The sequence below is a fragment of the Aspergillus glaucus genome, assembly GCF_001890805.1.
Source record: "Aspergillus glaucus CBS 516.65 unplaced genomic scaffold ASPGLscaffold_22, whole genome shotgun sequence".
In the NCBI taxonomy this organism is placed as follows: Eukaryota; Fungi; Ascomycota; class Eurotiomycetes; order Eurotiales; family Aspergillaceae; genus Aspergillus; species Aspergillus glaucus.
The window spans coordinates 108,401-119,287 of NW_019170474.1; the positions used below are offsets into that span (position 1 = coordinate 108,401).

Here is a 10,887-nt window from a genome sequence, read left to right on the forward strand (position 1 = left end):
ATTCAGAACTGGCTGACAGAAAAGCCTTAGCTGTCCGAAGTGGGGTGGCAATGATGCTCCTGTTCCGCACTGTATGTTGTTCATGCAATGCAATTCTGCAATACAGTGTAACAAAAAGAGAATACGGGGAACACATATGGTGACAAAATCCTGATGCCCATGGGTTCTACTAGAAGTTTCAGAATGACATATTCTTCAACCGAGCACAAGTCTACAAATTTTCACCCACAATTCATAGAAAACACTAGCAACACAGCAATATGAGTGACGAGTCGAGCCAGCGTCTAAAAGCCCAGTTGGGAGGGTTTTCAGAAGTGAGTCCTGGAATATCATCTCACCTTGGAGAATAATCTAACCATAATATCTGAATAGATTACGGCACTCTCCCAACGCGCCATCAATGCTGCCATAATCAAATTAGTGACCTATCATCCTGAAGTCGCCCATGTTGTTTGTAAAGACAAACACCACGATACAACCGAAGCCCTAATCGATCTGCCCCTGATCTCATTGAAAGTCACGGGTGGAAGTCGTATCGATTTAGAGTATTTTGCTCGCTTTGGCTCGGGAACTATTCATTACGACTATGACCAGCTGTCAGTTAGATACCTCTTCCTCATGAGTGCGTACTGATGTTCTTAGTAGCCAGGATTTTGATGTGAAAGACTGGGTAGTCTCCTGGCCAAGTGGTACATTGACGAAGGGCCCATGACAGATCGACGATACGGCACTATTGGATATGGGCTGCATACCACAGATCCTGGGTCCATTAGCGACCTGCCACCTCGTTAAAATTTCAAACCTACGAGTACATTGCCCCGGGAAAAACCGAGCCCGATGAGCGCACTCTGGAAGGCGACAATAGCATGTTTTTGTATCTGCAAATGACTGATAATAAACCTTTCCCCCCGGGGGCCATTCTGCCCTACTCGGGGAACTTTGTCTCCAAAGGAATGGATGGTACGATATGCATCGAACGAGGCATCTTTTGGGATAACTATCTTCTACGGACGACAGTGCCCGAACTTCTCCACACCTTCAATCATGCCACCTACGTATGGATTAAGAATGCTAATGTGGACGACCTCAAGAGGCCTTGTTGGGAGATTGGCATCGGAGACTCGATCCATTCAGCCAATCCCGATTTCTTTCGCTGGGAACCCACGGGAACCATGGCATGGACTTGGGGACTTCCACAGAAGACATCAGAGCAGTATTACCGTCATGGAAACAAGGCGGGATACATGTATGGTAGACTTAAAGTTGACAGTGAGTTCTAAGTATTACTGACCCCCAATAGTTGATCTATGTGCTGACCGTTCTTATAGGGTTCATGTGTGGCTTGAATGGGAGACAACAATCACTATCAAAGCGGTTGAAACTGGAGGTATCCAGATTGTACTTGATTTGAATAATGGCACGTTCAGAATCGACTTTATTTTGTAGGGGATCAAATTTATGTCAAAAGAGGAGAGGTCGAGGCGCAACAGTGAGTACTTCAGGATCAATTCAAAGACACATTGGAAAACTCGCCCTTGCAGGATATTGTGAAAAAAAACTGCATAACAATCTTAACAATGCAGCCCGATTTGTGGTTCCTGGTCTAGGAACATTCCGCTACAAGGACCCGGTCTTCAATGATTATGGGGATCTTCTGATTCAAGTCGGCTATTACCAGTGATTGGTAAACTAGGTTGATAGTATGGAAACGCGATTATCACAGTACTTGTTTTACAGAACAATCTCAATTATCCCAAAAGCAGCTCTACAGAGCTTGCGATGCTCGATAGTGTACAATCAACACAGAAAACATCAATTGTAAATGTATTCTGCTCCCTTAGTCAATAATACTATTTATGTCTGTGTCAAGCTAATTAGCAAGTAAATAGATAGATAGACATATATCAAGCATTTCATTGATGAAGAGCTCTTCCTTCCTTGGCTTTCCTGCGCATATCGCTCCTGTACATATTGATCTTGCCCATAGGTCGAGTTGAGAGTCACCCGTGCACGAGCTGTTTCATCCTCTAATCGTATCCAAGTCTCGATGGGTGTTTCACTGACATTTTCCCGTAATATTAACTGGCGCCCACCGCGAGCCCAATCTCCATACCCTCCATACCCTGTTCGTCGGCCGTAACACATCTTGAGTCCGTTCCCTTTTAGATCCATATTAGGCAGTCTCTCATTCCAATTGAAACACCTAAAATGAAAATGGTTAACGGTTATAGCAAAACAGGCTAAATAGGAGAGTTTCTTTTTTACCAATCATTCCCGTGGTCATGACCGCTGAATGAAGCAAGTATTCCTTCCGTACGCAGTAAGGCATCCATGAAGGGAACATCTTGCCCCATATAATCATCATCATCCCAAAAATACCCTTGCTGTTTAACCGGTATCTCGTCATTGACCCCTGGCTCAGTGTAATTGTCTATACCAGTTTCCTGGAAAGCTCGTAGCGCATATGTGGGAATGTGGAAAAAGGCAAGTGATGGTACCGCCCTCCCGTATTCCGCCATCAACTGCGAGTGAGTTTTGATAAACCACTCGGTCACCTTCAAGATCAGTAAGCCATGGTCAAAACCCGGAAGCAGCCGATTACACAAATTGCATAGGTAGCACAGAGGACTTACTGACTGATGAACCCAATCTGGCATACGGCCAGATTCATCCTCACTTTCGGAACACACGCTTCCACCCCTAGTATCGAAAAACCACAAAATTACCTCCGGCACTTCTGCTGCTGACGAGTTGCGAGGGAAGACAGGGAGGAAGTAGTTTGTGAACCCCGCTGCAGGATCAGAGACCATCCTCTGCGTAAAACATTTCTGATGGACTCTTTCCCTCCTAAAGACATCATCTGGGCATAAGTTTGTAGCACTATCGTGGTTCCCATATGTGGAAGCCCATGAGACATTATTCTTGACAAGCGGGGCCAAAGCACGATCGACATATGCGCTGGAATTAGACCGGCTGGTCGCGTCACCGGTTACTAAATCTCCATTCAAAACAGCAAGCTGTGGTTTCTCGATAGAGAGAATTGTGTTCATGACATTGCCTGTCCGAGCATCATTCTCTGGGCCGATCGAAGCTTGAGCTATAGAGTCCATTGTTAGAAGGCCTTATGATCGTGTATGTCGTGGTCTGTGTATGCTCACATTCACCATAATGTAGATCCGAAAATATTGAGATTTTGAATGTACCATCAGCCGCGAATCGTAGTGCTTGACTACTATTATGAGTCATGGTGCTTCATAGACAGCAAGAGCTCATCCTGCAATTAGCAAACTTTTGACAGTTTTTCCTATTTTTGTTTGAATGAGAGATCGAAAAGAATTGCTGTTAAATCCATGAATTAATGATTGCATCATGACAGTCCGGATCCATACATTCCTAGATGTTGTATTGCTGTTTAAATAACCTTATTTGATAGTGATTCCATGGTTCCAAGCCATCCGGTCCACCACTATTGGTGAATAGTAAAGACAGTTTATCTCACGAGAGCCCTTTATTGCAGTAAGATGAGATTCTTGAGCGCCGGGGTTGGGATTGGCCCCGACTGGAGCAGGATCCCCTTCGTCTCAATATCCAAATCATCTTCGGCCATCTTCGATAAGTTGATGTACCATAGCGGATTCGGAAAGTCGGTATTAATGAGGAGGTAGTAAGTACTACTTTGAGCGATCGTCGCAAGAGTGCTTTATCTCTATTTTCAGCCTGATTTGGTATTAATGTGAGATTTTGGTCCAAGGTGCCACTCGTTGCCTTGTATGGGGCTCCTGAACGAGAAAACAAACCGAACCCAGAGCAAATTAGGATCTTTAAAATCGTCGCTCAGCCGACTCAAGTTCCGCCGAGATTACCGCAGCCAACTAGCCCAGATCGCGATACAAATAGATTCAGAAACCATTCTGCACATCACAACTGTCACCTCAATTATGTGCACCGAACCAGAACTCACCCAGCCATCACCCCAAGAAAAAAGGGCAAAAATAGTTATTGCTCAACGAGAGCAAAAAAAACATACAACAGCCGGGATTCGCTGGTGGTCACTCACCCAACTACTAACCAGCCGGCGTGTGGCTTAACTTCGGTCAATAGTTCGGTGGGTGCCTCCCGGGTGGATTAGAAGGTGATGCCGCTTTTTGGTCGTGCGACTGGGGGTGAGCCTGGGTGAGTGCACCATACAGAGGGTGAGCCATCACCCAGCGTCACGCAGTGCCGCGTCACTGCAATCTACACATCAATGCTTGTGAGTCATGATCGATACTCGCTAGAGATCAAGCTAAAGCATATAAGCTTTAATGCACATTTTATCACCCTATCGCCTGGTGCGATCAATCCGTAGGATATTTGACGGTCATCATTAGGGTGTGGGGAGCGTCGCAAAAGCCTCACCCGGTCACATTTCTCACATGGCTGCTGACCAGGTTAACAGTCTCCAGTATCCCAAGCTAGGCTGAAGTTTTAATCTCAATCTCCGTAGATGATCTGATGCCTTAGTACACTGGGATAGATGATCGGACTGTATCTTGTAAACCGCAGACCGCAGAACAGCCGGAGGTGATCCAGTGAACACTTTGCAAGTGAAACCGGATATAATAACTCTCACTCGGAGCGCATCCCCCAATGCCTACAAGAAAACGATACCTGGCCAAGGGGAATATACGCGCCATGTTGGTCGCAGCAATTGCGGCTGAGCTCTTGCCTTGACTTCCGGGAAGACAGGCGACTGCTACATTGTGGTGGCTCAATTCTCTGAGTATGTATATGTTCGAGTCATTTGATTTGATTGGTAGTTTTGCATGCTCGCAGTCCAGTGCATAACGGATAACGCTCATCTCGAATCCCAATGCACAGATTATCCCGACTGTGTAGTCTTCATAACACAAGCACATGTAATAGCCATGATGACGTGATATACATAATAATCAAAACAGGAAATGAAGGCCCTCGTAGTAGAAATTTCAAGAAATGGCAGGACATTTTATTGGAGCATATCTGACAGTTGTTCTGTATGCGGGGTGGAAAAGGCTGTGGAAGACTCGACATCAACGCAGACATACCTTGGTGCATGATACCAAGTTACTTGATACCTGCACATAGCCACAAACTGATTTTACTTCCTGTGAGTTAGAACGCATTTATGGAAAGGCTAGTGTAGACAACTCCTAAGGGCCTGTTTGCGGAGTATCACGAGGTGTCTAATTGCGGAACACGGCTTGGTTTTCAGGCACAATACGGAGTAAGCGAGCGAACTTATGCTATTGCATATCATTTACTGAAGCATCATAGTGTCTACTAGTGTCCTCTTGTTTCTATGGTCTGGTTTGCATCTGGGCGGATATGCGCTAGCGAGACTATATCGTGGGGGCATGCGTTGTTCATGGCAGTGCTGGCCTTGGGCCGCCCCTTCATGAAGTCCTGTCAAACAACGCCGCTGTCGGGAAAGGTTCATGATACACTCTCCTTGGTACCTTTTTGAAATAAACCTTCTCAACTCTGCTTGTTTTCATTATGGCTGAGGCACTTGGGCTGGCTGGCCGCAAACATTGCCGCGGTTGTCCAGCTGGCGGCTGAGATCACAAAACTGAGCTACACCTACGTCCGCGAGGTCAAAAATGCACCAAAAGTCCAGAAGCAATATTTACAAGAAATATCTGGACTCATGGATGTTCTTTTCCGAGTCGAGCAAGTCATTACTGAAACGGAGTCGACAGGACTTCTTCCGCCACGTCCAGCTTCCCTAGACGACGAGGCGCTGATGGACTGCTACACGGAGCTCTCAAGACTGCACTTCGAGCTTCAAAAGCGGAAGTCAAGGCTAATTAGACCATTTTAGGACCGAGAACTGCGGCCCCATATTGATATGACGCAGAAATTTCGAGATATCTTTTCAACCTATCCCTCTTCTTGTGTGCTGTACGTACCAAATGCCCCCCTCCCCGAAGGAATTTACCAATTAGACGGGCAGTGTAACAGCGAACGCAACCTATAACAAGGTCTCGGTACTCGGTCAAGGTAAAACACACCCGGAAGTTGGCATTTTCTGATCGTGCTGCTGAGTGCTCTCAGAACAAGACCGAAACATTTTACTAGCATGGGCCCCACCGGTGGCAATCCCCCTGCGACCGAAACCATCGCCTTGTCCAGGAACTGGAGTTTGGTTCTTGAATGATAGTAATGTGAAGGATTGGATTTACCGGTCTTCACAGCATTTGTGGTGCTATGGACCGCGTATGGACACAGCCCATTTAATTTTCTCACAATCAAAGGCTAACAAAGATCGCAGCTGGAGTAGGGAAAAGCTTCCTTGCATAAGCATGGAAATTGAGCACTGGTCGGATTCAATTTCAGAATGCTAACGGTTTCATGTCATATCTAGATCGGTTATTCTTGACCATCTCGCAAGTAGAGACAAGCAAAACTCAGTTGTGATTTACTTCTTTTGCGATTTTTCTGCCCAAGATTAGCAAACCACTCTGGATATTCTACGTTTCTTACTTCGACAATTAATCGAGAAAGGAAGCTTACCGTTGCTTGCCGTCCTCAAAGAGTCATGCCAGGATCCTAGCACACTTCAAAGTGCAAGTAAAGTGGCTGAGCTCATTGCCAAGGCCGCTTTAGCACAGCCAATTTATTTCATACTTGATGCTGTTGATGAAATGAAAGACCCAAACGAGCTTATGAAGTATGCTTTGACATTCGTTCAATGCGGCATCCAAGTCCTTGTCACCAGCAGGCAGCTTCCACATATTCAGAAGAAGATGAAAACTGCCAAGCAACTGGAGATCACAGGGGAAAATGGTGACTTGAAGCTATATGTCAAGACCCGTCTGCAAGAGAGTGACTTTGAAGAGGAGCTATCTGAAAATGACTAAGTGGTTGACAGCATAGTGTCCAAGACCGGAAACTTGTAACTTAAAGCCCCGCCATTTCCCCTTTTGGCATTCAGATGCTGACCATAGATAGATTTTTTCTTGCCCGGCTGGTGCTTGATGAAGTTTTGGAGCTTACAACGATCGGGCAGATACGAAAAACACTCCAAAGAGAGCCGCAAGGGCTGCAGGGAGCATTTGATGCAAGTGTGCAACGCATCGACGCCCAACCAAAGCCCAGAAGGTCATTAGCTCGGCGTTTATTATCTTGGATAACATACGCAAAGAGACGATTGAAAATTGAAGAAGCAATGTGTGCATTTGCTGTGGACGAAGAAAGGTTTGACCATGAGTACATTCCTAGCGCAGCGCTTCTTCTCCGCGTCTGTGTTGGCCTGGTCGTTGTGAACCAGGTTGACAATACCCTCGGTCTAGTACACACCTCAGCATACGAATTCTTCTACGGCAATTTTCCAGACACAGACTGTCATCTCGATATTGCGCGAACATGTTTGAATCTTCTTTCCTCGGAATCTCTGATGTCTGGCCCATGTACTAGCTCCTCGGACCTTATGGGGAGATTTGATACATTAAAGTTCTTAGACTATGCTGCAAAACATTGGGACCAGCACCTGCAAGGTCGAGAGACTGAAAGGTTACTTGAACCATTGATTTTGAAGCTTTTGAGGAATATCAAACTCAGAGAGAATGCATTCCAAGCTCTCCAGTTTCGAGTGGACTATGCAGACAACCCCACAAGAGAAGAGATCTTCACTTCTTTTCCGACAAATGAGACGGATATTCATATCGCAGCTTATTGGAACTTGGTCTACACCCTGGACATACTCTTGAAACAAGATGTGGATCCCTCTCCATCAGATTCTCACAAATGGACACCATTGCACTGGGCTTGCTCGAATGACCACATTGCTGTGGCAGAATTGCTCTTGTTAAATGGTGCAAATGTAAACAGTAAGGATATTCAAGGATGGACTCCATTGTTTTGGGGAGCCTTCGTCGGAAATCTTGACCTGATCCGGCTTCTTCTTTCCAAAGGCGCAGACCACCAAGTTCGAAGCAACCTTGGATGGACGGCATTGCATTGGGCTATCTCTGGTGGAAAGCCAGAAATTGCCAAAGAGCTTTTAGAACATCATTGAAGGTCTCAAACCCCTGATCATGCGCTTTATACAATGTCTATGGAACAGGTCAAGTTGTACACTGAAGCAATCCTTCCTGTTGACTTTGCGGTGGAGTCACAGGATCCTGATTTACTTGACATCCTTGTTCAGTACCTGGAGACTCCTGACAGTAGAGTCGGCGATGCGAAGTTCAACATGCTTTGGAGCCAGGAAAGATTTGACTTTCCCGTCTCACGCAATGTGTGGAGAACTCTTACAAAGGCAGAGAGGTTCAATGGACGTGAGGACAGAATTCCCAAACTGAGTGACCCTTGGCGTGACGACTCCGAAATTTGGCGATCAGACCCATTGGAATGGAGGTCAGTATTGTTACTCTCCGCAATCCGTGACCGACAATTGCTGTCTGTCCAAGTGCTTGCCAAGGGCTGTGCCGATATCGACGGCCTTCATGCGTTGAATGTGGCAGCATGCCGTAATGACCCCCGTTATGTGCAATGCTTGATTCAAAATGGTGCTGATCCAAACCACGTTGATGGCTTTGGGCGCAGTGCGCTGCATGAGGCTGTTATGAACGGCTTTATGGATACAATGAGTGCTCTCATCGAGGGGGGAGCTGATGTAAACAAGCCGATGCTTAAAGATAAATTGTCATTTCGCATGGGTGCTGGACATAAAAACAAAATCATTACCCCGGGTTTCATATTTAAACCTGTCGTGGAAGGCGCTTCTGCACTTATGCAGGCCTGTGGACTTTTCCTCAGTGGGGAAAACCAACCACCAGAGAACAACGACCTTGCCATGCAGATAATTCGATTCCTGTTGTCCAAAGGCGCAAATACAAAAATGAAAGATGCTGCTGGAATGACTGCGCTCCATTACGCGTTGTTGAAACCTCATTTACCACTTATAAAACTCCTGCTCGAATTCGGATCTCCAGTTGATGTGGTGGACGAGGATGGTCTAACTCCTTTCCATTATCTGGTGTTATCCTCCTTGTGTAATTAAATTCGTCGCCTACAGCCTCGTGCAGTCCGGATAATCGACTCCCCCGACTTCCCCGATACGGAGTTTTAACCGCTACATTGGTTTATCCGTTTCATATGTACATGGATAAATATGTATAAGTCCGCACTGTATGGCAGTTCTGCACTGTGGAGGCCGTGCTGCGGCCTCCGTGCTACACAAGTTCTAATCCTTCTCAATCAATACTTTGACATATTCGGCAAATTCCCCGAACCCGAGTTCATCATAACCCATTTCTTCAAATGTCTTCAGCTCATCCAAGGCATCATCTGGCGCTGTAAAACTGTTTTCTATCAGTTTCTGATATGAAGACAATATTCAAGTGTGCACATACTAGAGCGCATTCTGTATAGGAATCTTTTCAGTTATTGAGATAGGCTCCGTAAAGTCAGTAGCGCCTTTCTCACTGAGCTTTGGTTTTACCCTAATGAGTAGATATATTAGATAGATAATATGGCGGGTGGGATGGTCTGGGACAGTACATATTCTCAAAGTCTTCACCCTTACCAAATTTTTCATATGCCTCAATTGAAAAATAATAGACCACTATGAGCTGTAACATGCATTAATATTCAGTTCCAGCAGACTGATCGGGGAGAGCTCAGCTAACAAATGCACTCATTTTGTCTTTGGAGTTGAGGCTGGAGGTTCCTGGATAAAGAGAATAAAGCAGTCAAATGCTCACTTGCTATCAGAGACCAAGTAGGTATTTGGCCACTATATTTATACCTTGAGACTGCCCTGTTCAGGTGAGGGGCAAGTACCATCCAATTCAGTCAATATTTTGTGATGCAGGCTACGTCATTACTGAACTGTTGTAGCTGAACTGAGCTGAAACCAGCTCTCAGCTGAGGAACATCAATTCATAATAATCCTTTCCATATTGCTTTAAGGAGTGTCCAATATTCCTTTATTGGCTCAGACAGGTCCACAGTGGATGCTACTAAGTATGGCTGGCTGAGAACAGCTAGCTTGTGCACGGCTATGGAGTGATCATCCTTCCAATAATATGTAACTAACTAACCGCGTGAGCATTGAGGCCTGATGGATCAGGCATACAACAGCACCAAAGGTGGGGTTACAACCAGCCATGTCAAACTCATCCAGAATCTGGCGGGCGTAGGACTCCTGGTCTAGTTAAATAGACCCATCTCTTTGTTAGTGTTAACTACTATGCCCGGAAGGATGTCATAAGCACTATTCGTCGTGAATAGAGGAAGAACTCTGATTCTAAATATCTATCTATCGTACGGCCTTTTTATACACATTCTGGCGGCCATCAACTAAGCGCAAAAGGGAAGGTCGTTGCGGAAAAGGTTCAAAGAGACAAAACAAGGAAAAGGTGTATTTGTCATACAATGGTGGAACATGGCCTATGACGAATACAGTGCGGCCCCGCTTAGCCGATATAATCCTTCCCTCGATATAATATCGGCTATCTGAGGTTATCGCAAAGATGAGGTTCATTGGTTATCTAAGCCAACTAACGTAATCCACGGCCGAGCCGTCCACACGGCCGTCCCGTCCACTTCCTCCGCAACCACCACGAATTTGAAGCTTTGCAACCACTAACACCATTGAATTAAAATATATAACAGACAAAATATCTAGCTATTTATTAGGGCAGCTTCTTATTGTATGCCCAACAGTCCCACAGCCACTACAGCGTGGTGAAGCGCGTTGACGAGGCATAGGTGTAAGCTCATCAACCTGCTCATTAAGCTGTGTATCAAGCTGCTGTATATGCTCACGGCCTTCTTGTACAGAGATAAATAAATCATTCCCTAGAGAAGCACGTTTCCTTGCCTTCTTCTTTATTTTACGTTCACCTTCAGCTCGTAGAA

General features: G+C 45.6%; 7 protein-coding genes across 7 annotated transcripts; 4 read left to right on the forward strand and 3 right to left on the reverse strand.

The window, feature by feature from the left end:
* Positions 1-260: 260 nt before the first annotated feature.
* On the forward strand, positions 261-1,681 carry ASPGLDRAFT_28714 (uncharacterized protein; the record flags this gene model as incomplete). The annotated part of the gene is made up of 7 exons (XM_022543781.1): positions 261-314; positions 373-596; positions 646-670; positions 774-1,269; positions 1,329-1,387; positions 1,447-1,489; positions 1,584-1,681. The coding sequence occupies 7 exons, from the start codon at positions 261-263 to the stop codon at positions 1,679-1,681; spliced, it is 999 nt and encodes a 332-aa protein (XP_022397375.1).
* Positions 1,682-1,831: 150 nt separating this feature from the next.
* ASPGLDRAFT_156429 (metallophosphoesterase family protein) lies at positions 1,832-3,294 on the reverse strand. Its single transcript, XM_022542374.1, has 4 exons — positions 3,159-3,294; positions 2,634-3,097; positions 2,266-2,555; positions 1,832-2,203 (listed from the first exon to the last, which is right to left on the reverse strand). The coding sequence occupies exons 1-4, from the start codon at positions 3,244-3,246 to the stop codon at positions 1,855-1,857; spliced, it is 1,191 nt and encodes a 396-aa protein (XP_022397376.1). The 5' UTR covers positions 3,247-3,294; the 3' UTR covers positions 1,832-1,854.
* A 1,313-nt stretch (positions 3,295-4,607) lies between these two features.
* On the reverse strand, positions 4,608-4,892 carry ASPGLDRAFT_99780 (uncharacterized protein; the record flags this gene model as incomplete). Its single annotated transcript, XM_022550642.1, has 1 exon — positions 4,608-4,892. A coding segment is annotated over one exon (285 nt), but the record flags the coding sequence as incomplete, so codon positions are not given.
* A 647-nt stretch (positions 4,893-5,539) lies between these two features.
* On the forward strand, positions 5,540-5,842 carry ASPGLDRAFT_134250 (uncharacterized protein; the record flags this gene model as incomplete). The annotated part of the gene is made up of 1 exon (XM_022541278.1): positions 5,540-5,842. A coding segment is annotated over one exon (303 nt), but the record flags the coding sequence as incomplete, so codon positions are not given.
* Positions 5,843-6,955: 1,113 nt separating this feature from the next.
* Positions 6,956-7,282, forward strand: ASPGLDRAFT_134216 (uncharacterized protein; the record flags this gene model as incomplete). The annotated part of the gene is made up of 1 exon (XM_022541275.1): positions 6,956-7,282. A coding segment is annotated over one exon (327 nt), but the record flags the coding sequence as incomplete, so codon positions are not given.
* Positions 7,283-7,971: 689 nt separating this feature from the next.
* On the forward strand, positions 7,972-9,120 carry ASPGLDRAFT_51087 (ankyrin repeat domain-containing protein). The gene has a single exon (XM_022547454.1). It carries the CDS (start codon positions 8,072-8,074, stop codon positions 9,023-9,025), a length of 954 nt encoding a protein of 317 aa, XP_022397380.1. The 5' UTR covers positions 7,972-8,071; the 3' UTR covers positions 9,026-9,120.
* On the reverse strand, positions 8,875-9,734 carry ASPGLDRAFT_51088 (uncharacterized protein). The gene is made up of 4 exons (XM_022547455.1): positions 9,654-9,734; positions 9,526-9,596; positions 9,378-9,467; positions 8,875-9,326 (listed from the first exon to the last, which is right to left on the reverse strand). The coding sequence occupies exons 1-4, from the start codon at positions 9,663-9,665 to the stop codon at positions 9,209-9,211; spliced, it is 291 nt and encodes a 96-aa protein (XP_022397381.1). The 5' UTR covers positions 9,666-9,734; the 3' UTR covers positions 8,875-9,208.
* Between the last annotated feature and the right edge of the window lie 1,153 nt (positions 9,735-10,887).